Here is a 21,464-nt window from a genome sequence, read left to right on the forward strand (position 1 = left end):
TCTTCAAAACCATATTAATTCTTCTAGGTACACTTGCACAAAGTCAGGGGTTTTGTAGGCATATAGTCAGTTGTCAGTTTAAACAAGTATACCAAACAGGTTCATCAATTCAATATGTAGGTTGAAACACAATCATTAACTGAAACACAAACAGCCGTGTAGGATTTAAAAAACTGCATGAAGAACAGCCAAACTCAGCTAACAAGGTGAGCTTGCTGAAGACAGTTTACTGTCAAAAATCATACACCATGGCAAGACTGAACACAACAACAAGACACAAGGTAGTTGACGTAGATGCAGTGGTCGGCCAAGAAAACTTACTGCAGCAGATGGGACCCTGGTACACCCTTCTACTGTCTGGAGAAGTCTGGACAGAAGTGGCCTTCATGGAAGACTTGCAGCCAAAAAGCCATACCTCCGACGTGGCAACAAGGCCAAGCGACTCAACTATGCACGAAAACACAGGAACTGGGGTGCAGAAAAATGGCAGCAGGTGCTCTGGACTGATGAGTCAAAATTTGAAAGGCAGTTTGTTCGCCAAAGGTCTGGAGAGCGGTACACGAATGAGTGTCTGCAGGCAACAGTGAAACATGGTGGAGGTTCCTTGCACGTTTGGGGCTGCACTTCTGCAAATGGAGTTGGGGATTTTTTCAGAATTAATGGTCTCCTCAATGCTGAGAAGTACAGGCAGATACTTATCCATCATGCAAAACTCCTTCTTCTGTTCACTCATTTTGCATTTAGTTAATTGATATAATATAATCTATTAACATGTCTATTTTTGAAAGCATTCTTACTGTACAGCATTTTTTCACATCTGCCTAAAACTTTTGCACAGTACTGTATATACAGTATATATACAGTTAGGTCCATAAATATTTGGACAGTGACACAATTGTCATAATTTTGGCTCTGTACGCCACCACAATGGATTTGAAAGGAAACAATTAACAATCAAAGATGTGCTTTAAGTGTAGACTTTCATCTTTAATTTGAGGGTAGTTACATCCACATTGGGTGAACACTGTAGGAATTACACACATTTGTATGTGCCCACCCCCCCCAATGTTATGGGCTTAAAAGTATTTGGACAAACTAACATAATCATGAATTAAATTGTGAGTTTCAATACTTGGTTGCAAATCCTTTGCAGTCAATGACTGCCTGAAATCTGGAACCCATAGACATCACAGATGCTGGGTTTCTTCCCTGGTGATGATCTACCAGGCCTGTACTGCAGCTGTTTTTAGTTCCTGATTGTTCTTGGGGTGGTCTGGAGGGGATGTATGGAGAGATGAGGGTCTGAAGGTAACTCGGTGCAGTGTGTTCGAGACAGTGGTAGGTAAGGGTCAGTGTCTTGAACTGGATGCGTGCCGGTATCTGGAGCCAGAGGAGGGAGCAGAGCAGTGGAGTAGCGTGTGCGAATCTGGGCAGAGAGAATACCAGACAAGCCACAGAGTTCTGGATGAGCTGGAGCGGGCATGTAGTAGTTGCAGGCAGGCCGGCCAAGAGGGAGTTGCAGTAGTCCAGGCGGTAGAGGACCAGTGATTGGACGAGCAGCTGAGTAGAGTAGTTGGTGAGGAAGGGTCAGATTCGGCGTATGTTGCTCAGGAAGAATCTGCAGGTGCGTGTCATTGTGGTGATGTGCTGAGTGTAGGAGAGCACAGGATCGAGGGTGACTCCTAGGTTCTTAGCAGAAGAAGAGGGAGAGAGTGTTGTAGATTCCAAGGGGATTGAGATGGAGAGGTCAGCAGAAGGTGAGGGGCGGGGCGGGGGGAGAGGAGATCAGATTTGGAGAGGTTGAGCTTGAGGTGGTGCGAGTGCATCCAGGTAGAGATAGCAGACAAACAGGAAGAGATGCAAGAGGGGATGAGAAGGTCAGAGGAGGGGAAAGACAGGAAGATGTGGGCATCATCTGCATGGGATGCGATGAGGGGGCCCAGGGAGCGAGTGTAGAGAGAGAACAGGAGGGGGCCCAGGATGGAGCCTTGGGGTACGCTTGTGAGGAGAGGTTTGGGTGTGGATAAGGAACCTCGCCATGTCACTTGCTAGGTCCAGTCATTGAGGTAGGAGGAGGACCAGGTGAGAGCAGTCCCAGAGATTCCAAGGTCAGCGAGGCAGGAGAGGAGGATGGAGTGATCGACAGTGTCAAATGCTGCAGAGGATGAGGACTGAGGAGAAGGAGGCCGTTCGAGCACAGCTGAGGGAGTCAGTGACTGCCAGGAGAGCAGTCTCAGTGGAGTGAGCTGTGCGGAAGCCAGATTGCAGAGGATCAAGAAGTGAGTGATGGGAAAGAAATGCAGAGAGCTGATGGTGGACAGCTCACTCAAGGGTCTTTGAGAGGAAGGGGAGTAGGGAGCCAGGGCAGTAGTTCTGAGGAGAGGTGGGGTCAAGGTTAGGTTTCTTGAGGAGTGGGATGACAACAGCTTGTTTAAATACAGAGGGGAAACAGCCAGAGAGGAGGGAAGAGTTGAGGACGGAGGAGATGAAGGGGAGAAGATCAGGAGCAGTCACTTGGAGGAGGCGAGTGGGGAGAGGGTCCAGGGCACGCGTTGTGGATTTGTGACATAGGAGGAGAGAGGAAAGTTCAGAGTCAGAGTGAGTTGAGAATGAAGAAGAGGAAGCTTGATCGGTGGGAGACTTGGGCAGGATGGGAGAAGAGAGGGGGACTGTTGAAGAGCTTGCGGATGTCTGTGATCTTGGAGGAGAAGAAGCAGGTAACATCATCTGCAGTGAGAGACGAGGGAGGAGAAGGTGGAGTAGAGTTTGCGGTGGGTTGTTGACAGAGGATTCAAAGAGTGATTGGAAGTAAGACTTCTTGGCTGAGGTGAGTGAGGAGGAGCATGTGGAAAGTAGAGAGCGGTAGAGTTCGAGGGCAGCTGGGAGTTTGGACATCTTCCACTTCTGTTCAGTGGCACGCAGACTGGATCGTGTTGAGTGGAGAATGGAAGAGATTCAAGGCTGTGGAGGGGAGGGACGGACAGGACAAGACGTGAGAGGATGGAGAGAATCAAGGGAGGAGGTGAGGGAGGAGAGCAAAGAGGAGGTAGCACAGTTAACAGACAGATGGGAAAAACAATCAATGGAAGGTAAGAGAGTGAGAGCAGTGGAGGCAAGGGTGGAGGGGGAGACGGAATGGAGATTATGGCAGAAGGTGACAGAGGGAGTGGGTGGGGTGGGCTGGGGAGGGGACAGAAAGGGAAAAGGAGATGAAGTGGTGGTCTGAGATGTCCAGGGGTGTTACAGAGAGCTTCGAAGGGGAGCAGCCTCTTGAGAACCTAAGATCTAGCTGGCGGCCTGCCCTGTGAGTGAGGGGAGACTGGGAGAGAGAGAGTTGGAGAGGTGGATGTTGAAGTCTCCCAGGAGGATGGTAGGTGAGGACAGTGAGGGGAGGGAGGAAAGAAGAAAGTTGAGTTTGTCCAGGAAGTGGACCGGGAGGGCAGAAGTTAACTAGAAGGAAGAGGTGAGAGGGAGAGGTGAGTTCTACTGCATGGCATTCACAGCTGTTAGTCGTGATAGAGGAGAGAAAGGGGGAGAGAGTGGAGAGGAGAGAAGGAGCCCTGTTCAGAGAGGATAGTGCAGCAGGGGTGGTTGAGTTCCATGTCTCAGTGAAAGCAAGGAAATCCAGAGAATGGTTGGTAGGCGAAGGAGGAGATGAAGTCGGCCTTGTTGAAAGCTGAGTGGCAGTTCCACAGACCTCCAGAGAGGGGAATGGAGGGGAGGAGGAGGAGGGGAGAGGCAGGGAGGTGAGGTTAAAGGGATTAGGGAGGCAAGGAGGAAGGAGAGGGCAGGCCTGGAATTGGAGTTTGCCTAGAATTTTAACGATTGATTTGAAGGATTATATAGAATTTGTGTCCTGAGATCAAATCACAAACTACTTTATAAGCATTGATGCTTTGATTGACATTTCCGTATGTTCGTCTTTTCTTGTGTTTTAATGATCCAGAATGCAATCAGCCAAGCTGACAGTCCTTCAACATACACAAGTCTTATGTTAACTGTGAAAGTATTGTGTCTGTGAGCCTTAGAACATCTTCATTTCCTAGGCCCCTTGTGGTGCTCATTGTAAATTTGTAGAAACCTCTGCTGTTTTTAAGGTTAACTGAAATCGAATTTGTTTTGTCCATTATTAGATTGACTTTCACACTGGTTTGTTGATTACTGCTCAGCTGCCGTATAACCCTAAGAAATTACGTTTATTCAAAACAATTACACAGCTTGATTGGTTGTGGAATTTAATTTAACTATAACAGACTAATTCTTAATAATCTTATGTCATTAATTTCCCTATTTTTAGTTTTTAGCAAACTCACACTTGTTAGTTTATAGGATTATATTTTTTGTAGCTGTGAAGCACTTTGGATTACCTGCGTAGGAAGTGTACAGTATACAATTGTGGATGTGGAAATCATGTTGTATTATCTGTCCTTTTCAGTTGAGGAAACCTTGTTTACTGTTGACAAGGATGGGCAGTATGGAATACACATGCATTTGTAATATGTCTCACATTGCTGTCAACAAATAGACAACTGCCCATCAACATGCAAAGTGAGCTGAAGACAGCATATGGAGGACTAAAGATATAAATAGCCACAAATAAGGAATTTAGTAACACCTAGTGTAGCCACATGCACTTTGTTATTTTTTAATTTGTTTATGTTTTCTTAAAGATGGTTTTATAGCAGGTTATTATATGCTTGTTGATGTAAACCAGACTGACACAAAAAATACTTTGGAACCAGAGTGTCCAAAGGGGAACTCACAAAATGTTGTTCATATCTTCCATGAGTATTATTATAATTTTCAATATTGTAAAACTATAAATAAACAAGATACAAAGACGTAAGTCCAGGAATCGATAAGAATTGTGATAATGACATTTGAAAATAAGTTGCTTTTTTAAATTCCCTCAGAAGTCTTTGAATTTGATTAAAGATTATTGGATGTAAATGCTATTGCATTATTCCTGGGATGAGTCAGTTAGCCAGAGAAAATATTGCAGAATGACAATAAAAGATCCGAAGATCTAGGTCTGTGATACTCTATTCTGGCATTTTTAGTCAGTAACATTGATCTTAACATTAAACGATATTGAGACTGAAGAGCTATTACTAACCAAAGAGTTGATTATGATGTTTTATGGCTCTTATGCATCCGATAAGTTATTGATTTGGTGATAGAGGTTTTTTTTAGATATTTGATCCCTGGATCATCGCCGGATCATCACTGGAATGAAAAGTTAAGATTTTCTCATTGAAGCACATGTGTTTTGTTTTGTTTTTTTGACTGTACAATGTTATTTAAAACTGATTCATGGAATTACAAATGCTGAAATAAAAAGCTTTCTTCACACATTTCAGAAATAATGGATGATCTATACATTTATTGTGATGGAATAAATAATAAATGTCCCACTAGCCTCTTTTCAGGTGCACTACATTTAGAGATACCACTTAGAGATATTTTACTTGCTCAAGACTTCAGTTGCTTAAGCAATATTTTTTTCCTCGATGATGTGAGAACAGTTATCAAGAGATACAGATATATTAATTAAAACCTTGAATATATTAATGTAATGTGTGATATATGTTCTATTTACTTTAACTTTTTTAATACGTCTCTAGAAACAGGATAAGGCAATGTTTATTTTAAAGTATTGTATAAATCTAGATGCCAAGTAACTATTGATATTGAAATCATTTCACAGCTCAATGTTAAACAAAAAAATGTGGTCGAAATATGTTGGCACATATAACAGACATTTTTCTGATGGTGAGATTATGAAAATTAAGGTAATTTAATAATTTGAGCTGCTTACAATGCAATCACAGCTTTTAAGAGAATATTCATTTAATCATATAACAGTGGTATCAATACTATAGATAAAAGGAAATAAGCAATGGTTTCTGAATTTTTTTATTTTTTTTTCTGTTCTGAAATACCCATATTAAATTACTGTAATAGGCGTTGCAAAATATGAATGGAAAATGTGAGGTGTAAGTGACAGAATCCTAGAGAAAAATGAACAGGAAGGCTGGAATAAGTAACAGGATGCACATAGTTAAGCATTTAACCTTAGCACAATGTTTTTAGTGAACCTAGCAGAGTGGTTTATATTGACAGAGCAGACTTCCAAAAGGGCTTCATTGAACCACAAGTGCTAAGCTAACTTTTAGCTTGCCATCATATTTAGTGGAATTGACTACCCTGTACTCTGGGAGTTGAACATTCGGAGCACAGAATACTGGTATATTGTGGGTCAGAAGGTAGAAAAGGTAGACTGCCTTATTGGAATATGGACCTCGAAATAATTATATAATGTTTTACTGTTCTGAATCTTACAATACATGCAGATATTCTTGTGATTCCATAAATGGTGTATGTGTGTATATGTGTCTTTGCATGATTTTTAAATGGTTAGTTGATAATTGTGAATAATAATAATAATAATAATAATAATAATAATAATAATAACTGTAGTTGAAGTTGCTTTCTACGTTTCGTGGGAAAACGGGGTATTATGGGGTACCTTCTGAACAATATAAAACACTTTGCTTAATGTTGAATTGATACAGTAAATTAGATATTTCCTTTTGATGTTTCCTGAATGAATAGAAACAAAAAAAGTATATTTTAAATGTGCCCATTGTAATAGAGTTGAAAGCCTTGCCTTTCATTGCAATCAAAGAGACATTAAGTGCACAGTGAGATAGGATTGCAATGATATTTTATCATGTAAGAAGCAACAAGATTGCTTTAGAAACATTCAATTATATTCTACCATATCTACCTGATGGGCAGCAAGACTGCTATATAGACATATAAATTAAATAATGTAAGTTTTAAACCTTCCTTAAGCCACAAGGAAACAGAATATGATATCTTTACAGTATTTAATATCTATTGGATTGCTTTAGATTTACCAGTAAAAGGAAATGGCAGAAATCAGATGAAATCCACACTTATTTCAAGGTCCATATTTTCAATTCCCAGTTGTCTTCAAAGAAAGCTGCCAATGTTTTATTTTTTCCCCGCAATAGATGCTAATGTGGCTGTGATACAAACCACACCTTTTTCTGTTGTTTTTTCTTTGTACAGTAGCCTGTTCTATTACCATTTACATTTTATTTAATTCACACATTTCAGGCAATGATTAAAATGTTCATGCAAAATTTTGAGCATGGCCCTGAATGCACACTTTCTATTTATTATTTCTGTTTTTCTGTTAGTTACGCCCACCTTCAATACCCACCTTCTTTGGCAATTAAGATGCAATGCAATATCGCTCTGAAGTATTTTAAAACTTGGAAGTGAAAATATGTAGGTTTAACTAATTCCCTGTTAAAGATTAACAAGTTGTCTTCTCCATAAGCCAGTGGCATTGTGACAGGGTAATTATAGGATGGTAAAAAAGGAAAGCCCCTTGTAAATGAGGACCCCTTACAGACTCTGTCACAGACAGGCTGAATGATTTGAAAAACTAATAAGAAAACCAGCCACCCATTGAGCGCTTTTCTTCAGCAAAGAATCTTTACTTTGTATCCTGCTGACAAGTCGTCTTTCTTCCGGGGCGTATGCTTTCATCGGTAGTCTGGCCAGAAATCTGTTTATCCAGAAGAAGTTACTGCTCTCCTTGTCAATTTTCTTCCAGCAGAATCCCAACAAGACAAAACTTCAATTACATTGTCCCCCCTTGGTCGAAGGGGGTGAGCAAACGCAGAAGCAGTGGGAGGTCTGATTCATATGTCTTTGGACTTTTACACGTATTTATTTAGTTGAGGCGTTGTATTGTCTTCATTAATTATTTATTTGTTAAGTTTCGCCCCACAGATGAGACAGAGTTGTTCTTAAATTCAAACTGGAAGTGTAACAGAAAGCTTTAGGAAAATATAAAATGATTTAAAATTGTAGCGCTGAAAAACTAATTGGTATAATTTTTTATTTTTTTTATTACTGTTGTGGGACAGTAAGGGTAATTTTTGGGTTAATTTGAAATATCCAGGGTCTCAAATGTTAAGTATAATTTTTTTCTGGATGTACATGCATTAAAAGCTTATCCATATACAGTGAGGGAAAAAAGTATTTGATCCCCTGCTGATTTTGTACGTTTGCCCACTGACAAAGAAATGATCAGTCTATAATTTTAATGGTAGGTGTATTTTAACAGTGAGAGACAGAATAACAACACAAAAATCCAGAAAAACACATTTCAAAAAAGTTATAAATTGATTTGCATGTTAATGAGGGAAATAAGTATTTGACCCCTTCGACTTAGTACTTGGTGGCAAAACCCTTGTTGGCAATCACAGAGGTCAGACGTTTCTTGTAGTTGGCCACCAGGTTTGCACACATCTTAGGAGGGATTTTGTCCCACTCCTCTTTGCAGATCCTCTCCAAGTCATTAAGGTTTCGAGGCTGACGTTTGGCAACTCGAACCTTCAGCTCCCTCCACAGATTTTCTATGGGATTAAGGTCTGGAGGCTGGCTAGGCCACTCCAGAACCTTAATGTGCTTCTTCTTGAGCCACTCCTTTGTTGCCTTGGCTGTGTGTTTTGGGTCATTGTCATGCTGGAATAGCCATCCACGACCCATTTTCAATGCCCTGGCTGAGGGAAGGAGGTTCTCACCCAAGATTTGACGGTACATGGCCCCGTCCATCGTCCCTTTGATGCAGTGCAGTTGTCCTGTCCCCTTAGCAGAAAAACACCCCCAAAGCATAATGTTTCCACCTCCATGTTTGACGGTGGGGATGGTGTTCTTGGGGTCATTCCTCCTCCTCCAAACACGGCGAGTTGAGTTGATGCCAAAGAGCTCGATTTTGGTCTCATCTGATCACAACACTTTCATCCAGTTCTCCTCTGAATCATTCAGATGTTGGCAAACTTCAGACGGGCCTGTACATGTGCTTTCTTGAGCAGGGGGACCTTCACGGCGTAGTGTGTTACCAATTGTTTTCTTGGTGACTATTGTCCCAGCTGCCTTGAGATCATTAACAAGATCCTCCCGTGTAGTTCTGGGCTGATTCCTCACCGTTCTCATGATCATTGAAACTCCACGAGGTGAGATCTTGCATGGAGCCCCAGACCGAGGGAGACTGACAGTTATTTTGTGTTTCTTCCATTTGCGAATAATCGCACCAACTGTTGTCACCTTCTCACCAAGCTGCTTGGCGATGGTCTTGTAGCCCATTCCAGCCTTGTGTAGCTATACAATCTTGTCCCTGACATGAGAGTGCTCCTTATCTCAGCTCATTACCTGTATAAGACACCTGGGAGCCAGAAATCTTGCTGATTGATAGGGGATCAAATACTTATTTCCCTCATTAACTATATATATATATATATATATATATATATATATACACAAGAAAACATAAAATAAAGATTATCTGAAAAATAAACCAAGAAATATAAATAAATCACTCTGAACATGGGGTAATATGCCTATGCAATGGGAAGTGCTGAAAATTTCAAAGCTGCTGATAGACCACTGTGTGCTGTCACTCAGACAAGCCCTCCTCCTTGCCTGCTTTATTTTACACATTCAATATTACTATCATCCAACACAAAGCTGTTTTCAAATGTATTTACAATATATATATATATATATATATATATATATATATATATATTTTTTTTTTTTTATCAGAAACATCAAAAGGATAATATCTGGTAAATAGATGACAGCTTAACTAGGGTATTTGTTCTAAAACTCAGAATGAGCATTATGTCTTTTAAGCATGAACATATGTCTTCATCTTCCTTCTGGTTTGAGGAGGTGCTGTATGATCTGTACATTAACTGTTATTTATGTATTTTGTTTATCCAGTCATTTTAAGAAATACTATGATTACATTCAACTTATTCAACAGTATTTATTTTCCTTAACAACAGTTAAGTTAACTACCTATGTGAAAAAATAACATCTGTAATGAATAAACAGGTTTCAGGGTTTTCAATTAAGTCAAGCTGAGTTCCAGGATTATAGATTTATTGTATTCAGTGCAGAAGCTGGATTCTGGCTTAGGTTTGATTTTTAATTGTCTCTTGTATATGGTACTTATATGCCAAGCACATTGCTTTGATCCTTTCACATTGTATAAAAACAAATATATCTTTAATCCTCATAGACCTGCGTGATCACATTTTGTGTAGGTTTTGCAGGTCTCCATAGTTACAAAATTCATGCATATGGCCTAGTCAATATTAGAAATGGTAAATGAACAGTATATGAATAACAAAAACAATAAATAGCTTATTGATGTATGGTTTTACCTATGCTCGGTTCATTTTTAAATTTGACATAATAAACAGTCTCAACTTGATAGCCTATTCCCAGTCTCCACATAAACATTCAAGAGTACAAGGTAAGTGAGAAAGAAGACAAGAGAATTACAATGACAGTTTCAAGCTTTAGGGAGAGATTATTCTGGAAACTGTGAACATCTAAATGCAAAGAATTACTTCTCATTGGCTGATAGATAGATAGATACATACATACATACAGTTTGCAGTGGTGAACACTGCAGCCTCACAGCTCCTGGCACCCATGTTTGATTCTGGCTTTGGGTGTCTGCAAGTGTGGAGTTTGCTTGTTCTCCGGGGCCACATGGGTTTTCACTTGGCGCACTGGTTTCCTCCCTCATCTCAAGGAAATACTGCTTCATTTGATTGGCTACTTTAAACTCTGTAGTCGTGTGAGTGTGGTGTGTGTGAATTGCAAGAGATGTTCTGGCATCAGGTCCACAGTGCACCCTGCCTTGTTCCCTGTTCCCACTTGGTAAGGCCCCAGCTCACTGTGACCCTGTACCGGATGAAGTGGTTATTGGAAACAGATTGTTGGATAAATAACATTATTTTTATATATTTAAATATATATATTGAAACATCCTTGGGGTTCCAGCCATGTTGAACTCCTTACATCACTAAGGGGCCTGGGCCTTTTAGTGAGGCCTCAAGATCACTACAATATTACAAATTGTCAAAAAAGGAACTAAGCATTACAGCACCTCAAAACATACTACATTATAAACATTGAATGTCCCACAGAAATGGTCTTTCTGGCAGACATCAAAGAAAATGTGTAGTATTATGTAATTGAAGCCATTAGGTAATGTTGGTGACTTATAAATGCAATTGACCACAATTTTACAGATGACTAGTATTCACATTATTGTGTTTTTGATTCAAAGCATCTATAGCTGTTTATTTGTTTGTTTTTCTTTTGGAGTTCTTTTTTAAAGTACATAAAAAGTGTATTTAACTGAGCATAGGAAGCAGAAGCAGAGGAACATATTGAACAAACTTTAATTATCATAAAAGTATCAATCTTTCTTAATGCCCTCCTTTGGTATAGGACTACCCTCTTCCTAACCTTACAGAAGGGAGTTTTTAGGGAGTTGTAACTCTGCAGCCATAAGGGTTTCTGTTTTGGCAGTCTAAATGGGTTGGTAGATCTAGGAGGGTTACCATGTATTTAAAACATCTGGGAGTTTAAAGTCCCCCAAGACCTCTTAGAATATGTCTGGTACCACCCAGCAAATGTGAGGTAAATCTAACAATTATTTAAACGTAGACTGTTCAAGAGATTAAGGTTCACTCCTTGATCCTCATTGTTTTAAATCCACTTTTGTTTGTCTCTGCTATGATTTTCTTTCCCTTGGTCAGAGATTTTGTGTAATTACCATTGTAGCCGCACTCAATGTAATAAGGCTTTCTTCTGTTTTGAACTTTGGCAGGGCTAATGATTGGGTGTTGCTTGAAAGTGTTAGCTTTTGTGGAAAATGGTTTTAAAACACACCTTTCTATAAAAATGCTTCTTTGAAGGAGCATTGTCAAGTGGCAGTTGGAGTTAGCTGAAACAGTTCAGGAGTTGGGAGAAAAGGGCAACAGTGCAAAACTTTTGTTGGAGGCCTTCTTTGCAGTGTTGCAGATTTCAGTGGGAAACAATACAAAATAACATAACTAAGTTAAATAAGTTTACTCGCAGTGTACACTATAGTCCCTTGTACTGTTTAAACAAAATACATAAAAAAACACATTAGGAACCAGATCTCTCCTTTCTCTCAGTCTCTGGCTGATCATACATGCTTCATAAATGATTTTCTCTGTTATATAGAAACATATTTGTTCTACGCTTGGCATCTTCCTCTGTAATTCAGGGATGCAGTTTTTCTTTGCCTGAGGTTAAACAGTATGTGTATTATATAATGTATTTATTTCTAGGACTTTTATAAACTAATAATTATGGAGAGCAAACTGCTTAACAACTTTGAAGTAACTGCAAGAGGAAAATATAATTTTGTCATATATGTGCACCTTTACTAATGCATTCATTTCAGGTCACATTACCTGATTTTTAAACACACCTCTGACCTTAAACTTACAATGAAGGTATTAACAGTAAACAATCAGTACAGGGACAATAGTTTGTATGCAAGGATTAGGAATTGTTAATGCAGTACAGATTTTCTCAGTCACACATTCCTAATCTCTTCAGGGCTTTGAAAACTCTTGAGAGACTTTCGTACTGAGATACCACTGTTCCACAGGCATCTGCAGAATGTATAGGCTACTGCCGCTCCATTTTTAAATCATGTGTGTGCTTTGCTGCTTGAATTTAAAATTCCAACTTGGTCATGTACCCTCAAGTGTAACTGGGATAAGACTTCACCTTTTAGATTCTGTCAAGGATTTCTTATTTATTTATTTTTTATGTGGAGGAAAGCAGTATTATTTTCTGGATAACAGCTAAAAAGTTAAATAACAGTGTACAAGGTCAGTAATCAGTACGTCAAAAGACAGAAACCCTATAGCAGAGTGGTACACTTTCACCCGGCAGTTATGTGATTCCTCTAAGAACATTTACCTTTACTAGAAGTGTCAGTTAGACCTTTAGCAAAAAGCTCCAAGCAACAGAAAAAAACACTGAATGAAAGCTATTCTTTATGAGATAAAAATTGACTATCTGCCTGTTTTGCAGTGCAAAATCAAGTAAGTTGAAGATGATTAAGGATACAAGCGATGGAAACAAAGTATTGTTATTAGTTTTTGCCTTTTGTTATTTTGACTGTTTTACTGTCTTACACTAAATTCATAAAATGTATTTACTTAATGCTAACTTAATTTTAGATTAATCTAATGAATACTACATCTGACAATTGGATTGATGAGGATGGTTTAGCTTAACCTATTCAGACCGAAGAGTTTTGCAGAAAAAAGGGAAAGAATGGATTGTCCGATCTTAATGCATTTAAAAAGTGCACAGTTTGCTTCACTACACATACCAAATATATGGATTCAGATAATCAATACTTTTCTAAACTGTTGTGTAATTTTATGGATGTGAAATGGGAGATACAAAAGAAACACTTTTACTTGAAACATTGAAAAATATTCCAGTTGATAAAACTGGGTAAACAAACGGTGTGTGAATTTTTTTTCTGCCGCTCCCTAGAAATGAATGTTTAGCATGTGGTGTACAGTGAATTGTAGTTATAGATGTTTGGTAGTCCATAATTATCAGACAAAACTGACACATGCTTTTTTATCATTAAAAAATGTCATAGGAGAAATTGCTGAATAACAGGTCCTAATCCTCTAGTGCGGGAACCATTCTTATCGGAGGATTTGATGTGTAACAATGTCTAAATCCTCATTTGTGATGCTTCACAGGGCAGCAAAAATCATTGCCAGCAAAAATGTTTTTATAGCAGAGTGAATCTGTAATTGCAAAGGAAGGGCATGATTACCAATGTTGTATAAATTATGATGTTCTAGGTGAACTAGGGCATGTGAAAACGGTTTTCTTAATAGCTATATGTGAAAGTATAATTTATCAGGTCTCGTTCTTTACAGTTACATTCATGGCGTGGGGCATTTCAGGCACTAAGTGCTGAAACTCTTGGTCTAATTGGTGATTTGGCACCTCGGGGCCTTCATGTGACCATCTACGTTAATGTAGGATCCTGAAGTGCCACATTACTAATAAGGCTCTCTAGGATAATTTTGGCAAATGTTCAGGTCTGATCTAGCACTTCTGAAATGTTTTAATTTATTTTTTAATACCAAAATTAAAATGCAAGTAAGCCATGCACATGCCAGCTGCATTTGCCACCTTACCACACATGGATTATCTTTTGTTTTTAATTTTGTTTGTTATTGGATCTGATCCAGCACACTGCACCTGTCACATGAGCAGTTTCCAGGATCACTTGCAATTTTAATATTTGCATTGTAGCTGGATAAACCCTAGCTAGTTATTGCAGTCATATCCTTAGGCACATGTGTAGAGCCTTCTAATTTGAATAATTACCGTAAAACTTCCAATGCTCGCTGGGTCTCAAATAGCAGCCGGTCTCCAATAGTCTCCAGGTTGATTTGCATAATCATGTAAACAAAAGCCGGTCTTTAATAAACGCCGGGTTACTTGACAGTGTTTTATAAATAAAGAAAAGGAAAATCGATACAGTTTCTAAAGATGCATTAACACATTTGAAAGAACCTTCCATTTTTTGCATTCTTGTATTCTTTAGTTTTGCTTTCTTGTTTTCAGTAAACATATATACCGTATATTATACATATATACGTGTTTTTATTAATGTATTTCTCACTTTAACTATATATATATATATATATATATATATATATATATATATATATATATATATATATATATATAGCTGTATATTTGTATTGCTGTTAATTGTGGAATTACCATACTGTTTAGTGGATGGTCAAATGCGACAAAAACAGTGCATTAATGAAGTATAATGTTGATGGTAAGCGTATTTCCACAGTTTTGTTGAAGTGCTTTTTGTTTATTTAGTGAGAGATCATAGTATATTGAATCACAGATGGCTAATTGAATTACCGGTATCTTGTTTTCAATCCAATGTATAGTTCACCATACATTGAATATGATTTGTCTGCACTTTGGAAAGCAAATTATTAAATAATAATAATAATTTAAAAAATAAATAAATAAAAGCCTGGCCTATTAACCTACTTCTACAATTAAGCAATGTGTCCAGGCTGTTCTTACCCTGCATGAGTCCGCAATGTCTTTTTATTTATGAATGTTTAATACAAATGCCGGTCTCCTACAATCGCCGGTCTCCAATTGACGCCGGGGCTTCTTGCAGTTATTTGGAATAAGTGTCAGGGGTGTTTAATTGAAGTTTTACGGTATTTTAAAAGTAGGGCACTATTCAGTATCCTTTCAGATCTCAGATTAAGAATTGTTACTTGTTAGGATTTAATTTTGATTTCATAACAGCACTTCAGTTCTTCTTAATTAAAACTGGTATATAAGTAGTTGCTATTTATAAATTTACACTATTTATATTACACATTATATATATACACACACACATACATTTAAGTCCATAAATATTTGGACAGTGACACAATTTTCATAAATAGATTGAAGTGTAGACTTTCATCTTTAATTTGAGGGTAGTTACATCCAAATTGGGTGAACAGTGTAGGAATTACACCCACTTTTATATGTGGTACCCCCAATTTTAGGGGCTCAAAAGTATTTGGACAAACTAACATAATCCTGAATTAAATTGTGAGTTTCAATTCTTGGTGGAAAATAATTTGCAGTCAGTGACTGCCTGAAGTCTGGAACCCATAGACATCACAGATGCTGGGTTTCTTCCCTGGTGATGCTCTGCCAGGTCTGTACTGCAGCTGTCTTTAGTTCCTGCTCGTTCTTGGGGAGTTTTGCCTTCAGGTTTGCCTTTGCCTTTGCATGCTCAATTGGATTCAGGTCAGGTGATTGACTTGGCCATTGTAAAACATTCCACTTATTTGCCTTAAATATATATGGACCTAACTGTGTATATACCATTACCATTACCATCAGCCTATATGGATCCACTGCTGGATGCAGGCTTCCCCAAGATGTTTCCACTTGCTTCAATCTACAGCTTCTCTGTTCCATGTCACACCTGCAACATTTATGATTTCATCTTCCTATCTTTTATGTGGTCATCTTCTAGTTTTTTTTTCATCTCTTGGTATCCATTCAATTACTTCCTTTGTCTATCTTTAATCTGTTCCTCGTGCAGTGCATCCAGCCCATTGCTATTTTAACATTTTCACTCTTTTGTTCTTTTCTTCTTGTCATTGCAGGCATATATATTTCCATGCTTTTGAAAATAAAGACCTGTATCATACCCCCAAATATATGGTTTTGAAATAAATACAAGGAATATTACGCCATAAAATAAAAAAGCAGACTCCAAGTATAATGTAATTTTGAATCTGAAGCTGGGTCAAACTATATCAAATTAAAATCATATGGTTTGTCATTTTAACTTTATATTTTTATGAGTATTTAAATGCCTGTAGTTTGAAAATATGCCATTTAATTTGAACCAGTATATCCCAAGAAGTCACAATATAATCTCACCAAAATGTAGGGAAAAACAAATACAAAGATTCACAAATCTGGTTCTTGAGACATCAGTGTCTTGGGTTTCATTAAAATTGAGCTCTCAATTACTTAATTAAACCTTTAAAACAACCAAACATTTGCTTAATTAGAACTTTCTAAATGTTTTTAGCTCCTAAGAAATATCAGTTGTTACTTCATCGGTAGCTTGAAGCCTTCAACTCTTTAAGAGCTGAAACAATTAAAATGGTCTCATTAAGCAAGTTATTAGTTTAGTTAGGGGTTCAATTAAGTAATTGAGAGCTTTTGTATCCAGAGGACCAGCCCTGCAGTAAGGAATCATTTAAATAACTTATACTTCCTATAATATCCTTGTATTTTAAATAAATTAGACCTAGCATAAGTTATTCTTGTATTTAATTTGTGCAAATATGAATCATCAGGTGTGTAAAGTTAGTTATGGTTATTACAACTTTGGGTTTCTTCAGGGTTGTATGATGCAAGGTTTGGTCATTATAAAATACGTATAGTGTTAAATACCAGAAATATCACTCTTTCGTATAAGACAAACTATGGAATACTCCAGCATAAGCAGGATAATTTATATTTTTGCTTGCAAATTTGTAATTTTGTATCCATAAAATGCTGCACCTGCTATTTTATCAGCTTTGGAATGTTTTTTCTTTACATATTTGTCCTCTATTTCTATGCAAATCATGAACAGTGAAGTAGGCCTTAAGTAAGTAAATGACAGCAGAAACAGAATCACATTACAGTGACAATGTAGAAGTATATTCTCATTTAAATGGAGATTTATTTTTTCTGTGCTTCTAAGGGAAGCACTAAATTTAGACTTCCCACCACATCACCAATAATGAAACTCAGTTCTACAAGAAAAATGGAGACTGTCTAAATCATCTAGAAATGACCTTGGTCTTAGTTTGATTTGATTTTGAGAAAGATTAGTGCTTGGATGCAATCAAACTTTTACACTGCTTATTGTTGTGGAAGCATTTATCTTTGAAGCTTGGAAACCTAATACATACTTTTAGACATTGTTTCTCCTGATGAAATAATATCTCTCTTAATAGTTCATTGCTTTCTTTACATGAATGCAGCATTATGGTGTAGCCTGCAGTTCTTCTTAAAGCACACCAAACAGCAATTTGACTATTTCCTTGCTTATGCCAAATCCCAGGATTGAAATTGCAAAAGCTCTTTATGCGTTTATAGGCCATTTCTATTGTTCACAAATGTCCTATTTAATATGTTGATTAGAGACTTCATTTTATATCTCTCCAAACCATAGTTAAGCTTTAGACACACACACACAAAAAAAAAAAAAAATCTGTTAGCTTTAATATCTCCATTCAAAACAATTTCTGTTTCTACAATTACAACAGCAAAGCAAGTTATAGAGTTCTACTTTCTGTTTTTGGTAATAATGGCATATTTCGAGAACACGTTGTTGAAATAGTTCTAAGAGCTTTTTCACTTTTTGTCCATAATATGTATCCAAAACTGCGGTAATAGAACACCTGAGAATTTAATCTTTAAACTTCCTTAGTTTGTCAGTTCAATCAGTTCCTCGTGGGATTTCAATTCCAGGTTGGTTTCACTTTCAAAATCAAAGTGATTTCGTATCCAATTCAAATGTTCGTTTGCAAACTCTGGAATGTATTCACTGAAATACTCCCACAAAGAAATCAAATGAGAAATTACAGGAAGCGGGATGCTAATATTCATTCTTGAAGATTTGAAGAGTCCTTTGTGTAAAAATTGAAATATTTCTGTCACTCTTTCATTAATTTTGTTAAGTGCTTTTTTAGTGAATGCTCTAACTTTGTCTTGCATAGTAATTATAGTCACGTCCTATGCAGTCACCCCTTGGATGCTTTGGTTCAGAGCATTTTGTTGTCCAAATTGTCCAACTTCAGAATCCAATGACAAGCTGGCTTTTCTTTGTTGATAACAATGTAACTCATGTAAATGTTTGAATACTCATTGCAACACTACCTCCCATGTGCTCGTGGTGTGCGCCCATGACGGTGCAAAATGACGCAAACATTCTGTTTTTTAGCAGTCTAGTTTTATGACAATTGTGATGCCTTTTTGCAGCAGCTGGTTAAACTCTAAATCCATACATTTGGCATCAAGAGCTTTATAAGAGCTTTACGGTAAAGCATGCAATGAGTTGAAAGGACATTTAGACATCCATTACTTTTGCTGGGCATAGCAGCACTCCCACACATTTAGACCAGTCTATTGAATTTGCTTGAATACATCCATCTAGCAATCTACAGTATTCCCTCAGCAGTTGTTCTCCCTGAGCATTCTTTGCAGAACAACAATTCATTGACAAATTCACCCCTGCTATAAACCTAACATATATGAATAGCTGGGTAGCTACATCTATACCTCTATACTGCAAGGCATGTCTGAGAAAAATGTTCAAAAATATGTTATACAGTTTTATATTTTGTGTGTTTGTGTTTGATTTTTTTAACAGTTACAATACTCAACCAAATTTTTTTCATACTTTATGTTTTTGAGACGATTCTCAGGCAGATATGTTAAGTGTACTTCTCTATGGAACATAAATGGTGCTTTTTCTTGTGTACTTATGTTTCTTTCACTTTAACAGACAGATCCATTTTAAATGATCTGGCATTTGTAATCAAAATATCAATGGATATCGAGTGACAAAGTAATCCCAGTTAAACCCCTTTAATCATTTAACTATTTCTTCTGAAATAAAGAAGCTATGCTCTAATACTTAAAAATCTATCGCCAACTTCCAATTTTCTGTATAATGTTACAAAAAAACAAAAAACACACCCTCTAGTATTTAAGCACATGATTTACCCGAGTGAATGATTGTCAAACCTGACTGGACTGATATGTTGTGGGATGTGCTATCATACTTCTTTTTCTTTCTGAAATTGAAAGGTAACTAAAGAACATGTTTTATAAAATAATGTAATTATAAAATGTAAATAATAAAATATTAAATATTTTCACTTGTAATACTGATAATGTAGAATTACCATATATATATATATTTGTGTGTGTGTGTGTGAGTGTACAAGAAATGTACTGATGTCCTAAACATGACATTTCGAGATAGGAGTTAATGCCGCAGTGTAAATCAGTGTCGGTTTTGATTTTGTCATTCTTTTAATTTTTTTCTGCTCTATGCTGCACTCTTTGGTTAATGGTGTTCACAATAACTGAATATTGACTTTTAGCGAATTACTTTATTTCCTTTTCATCACAAGTATCTATAATTATTGTTCTCAGATTAACATATACAAGACTGCGAACCAACAGGGTTGTTGTTTTAGTATATTTCTGTCTTTGGCGGAGGAGAAAACATCATGGGGTGTGATTATGACATGATCCAGCACATACTGTAATTAGGAGGTATGTGTGCAGGTAGGACCAAAAACGGCATAGGTCCACAGTGTAAATGCGACACAGAATATTGATAAGATTTAGATTCAGCCTTGTAGTGTATTTGAGGAGTGAACAAATCCCAAGGCTAGGGACCTAGGTTTGTTTCCTATTTGTGTCATGGAGATTGAACACTCAGAGGTGGCCTGTAAGGCTGGTTCATATCCAACATCTGACCTTATATGCTTCACCAAAAGTCCTTATGAAGAAAACAATTGATTGAATTAAGTAATTCATACCTCAGCTGCAAAAAAAAAAAAAGGATCCTGTGATTTTGTTATATTCATACTGGAGAGAAACTCACAATAAATGCAACCTGAACAATTTATCTGTGAGAGATCTGGACAACCCAATCAAAAAGCCTTTCTCAAGTGTGTAACCCAGTGCTGTAACCCAGGACATGTTACAGGGAAAATTAAACCAAGTACTTTTGTAAAGGACTGCTTTGCTTTTTGTAATAACTCACAAATATAATGAGAAGATGGGAATACAGCTGTTAAAATACATGCTGTGTGAGATCCTTTCTTTTTTCACAAAGGGCAAGTGCTGTGGAGGGTAAGATGCAGTTCTATTTTCAAGAGGTTAGAATTAGGATTTTTTTTTTTTTTTTTTTTTGCTGTAAGATGCAGCTGATGGAAGGGGAATGTTGAAAGATCTTGTGGCGCTGAACCAGGTCTCAGTTTGAGTGTGTTTATATTTCCTCTCCTGATTATTAAAGGATACCATTCCCTTCACAATTGTATGGACGAAACAATGGATCAATGAAGGATATGAAAAGATAAACAAGTATATCTGATTATACTGACCATATTGCATCATTTTGCATGAGCCTAAAAATAGGTAAATCGGAATGGATTGTTCAACCCACTGTTCTGCTGACATTTGTAAAAAAAACAAACAAAAAAAAACCATAACATTAATATGTAAAACCCGAGGAGTGATTTATAGCATTAAGTGTATTTTAATAGAATTGTTTTTGTTAAAAATGCAATATATATAATTTTTATTTGTCTGATTGTTTTAAAATACAAAACTCAAAGATAGAATATTCTAATACCATGTATGTGTTTTAACCTTACTGGTTTTGTTTTAAATAACACTGCACGTTTAGATGACAGCTATTGTATTGCTACAATATGTCCAATTTCTCAAGACAACCTCAATTGTTCTGTTTTTTTTTAATATAGATTGAATTGAAATTGTTACTAAATTTGTGATGACCCAAATTGTGCATGCCATTCATTTGTTCTTTATTCCTTTCTGCACAGGCTTTGAAAAACAATACATTTTTAATGTGTGTCTATGTATATTTTATATTACTGATTTGAACATTTGTATTTCAGAATTAAAATAAGGTTATGCTCAAAAATAGATTAACTTGGTTGGGTAAATATAATTATTTGACTGTTATTGCATCATTAATCTCTTCTCTTCTCTCTCTTTCCTCCTTGTCTCTCCCCACTGCCTAAAATAGAAGTGGAACAAAAAGGTAATTCAATACCTTTCAAATTATAAACTTATTTTTATATATGGTTAAGTTACTGGAGCTCTTTATCAGATAATTAATTTAATTCCTTATTAGCTCTGTCACACTTATTTGTGTTTAATGT

General features: G+C 37.0%; 1 protein-coding gene across 7 annotated transcripts in view; it reads left to right on the forward strand.

Annotated features, from left to right (window-relative positions):
• The window catches only part of adgrl3.1 (adhesion G protein-coupled receptor L3.1), a 299,214-nt gene that overhangs the window by 146,127 nt on the left and 131,623 nt on the right, over window positions 1-21,464 (forward strand). For all 7 annotated transcript variants that reach the window (XM_066720389.1, XM_066720391.1, XM_066720392.1 and 4 more), the window contains exon 6: window positions 21,329-21,343. In XM_066720389.1, the coding sequence (XP_066576486.1) occupies window positions 21,329-21,343 (15 nt within the window). The remainder of the gene's footprint in view (window positions 1-21,328; window positions 21,344-21,464) is intronic.

Source organism: Amia ocellicauda, chromosome 13 (genome assembly GCF_036373705.1).
Source record: "Amia ocellicauda isolate fAmiCal2 chromosome 13, fAmiCal2.hap1, whole genome shotgun sequence".
Classification (NCBI taxonomy): domain Eukaryota; kingdom Metazoa; phylum Chordata; class Actinopteri; order Amiiformes; family Amiidae; genus Amia; species Amia ocellicauda.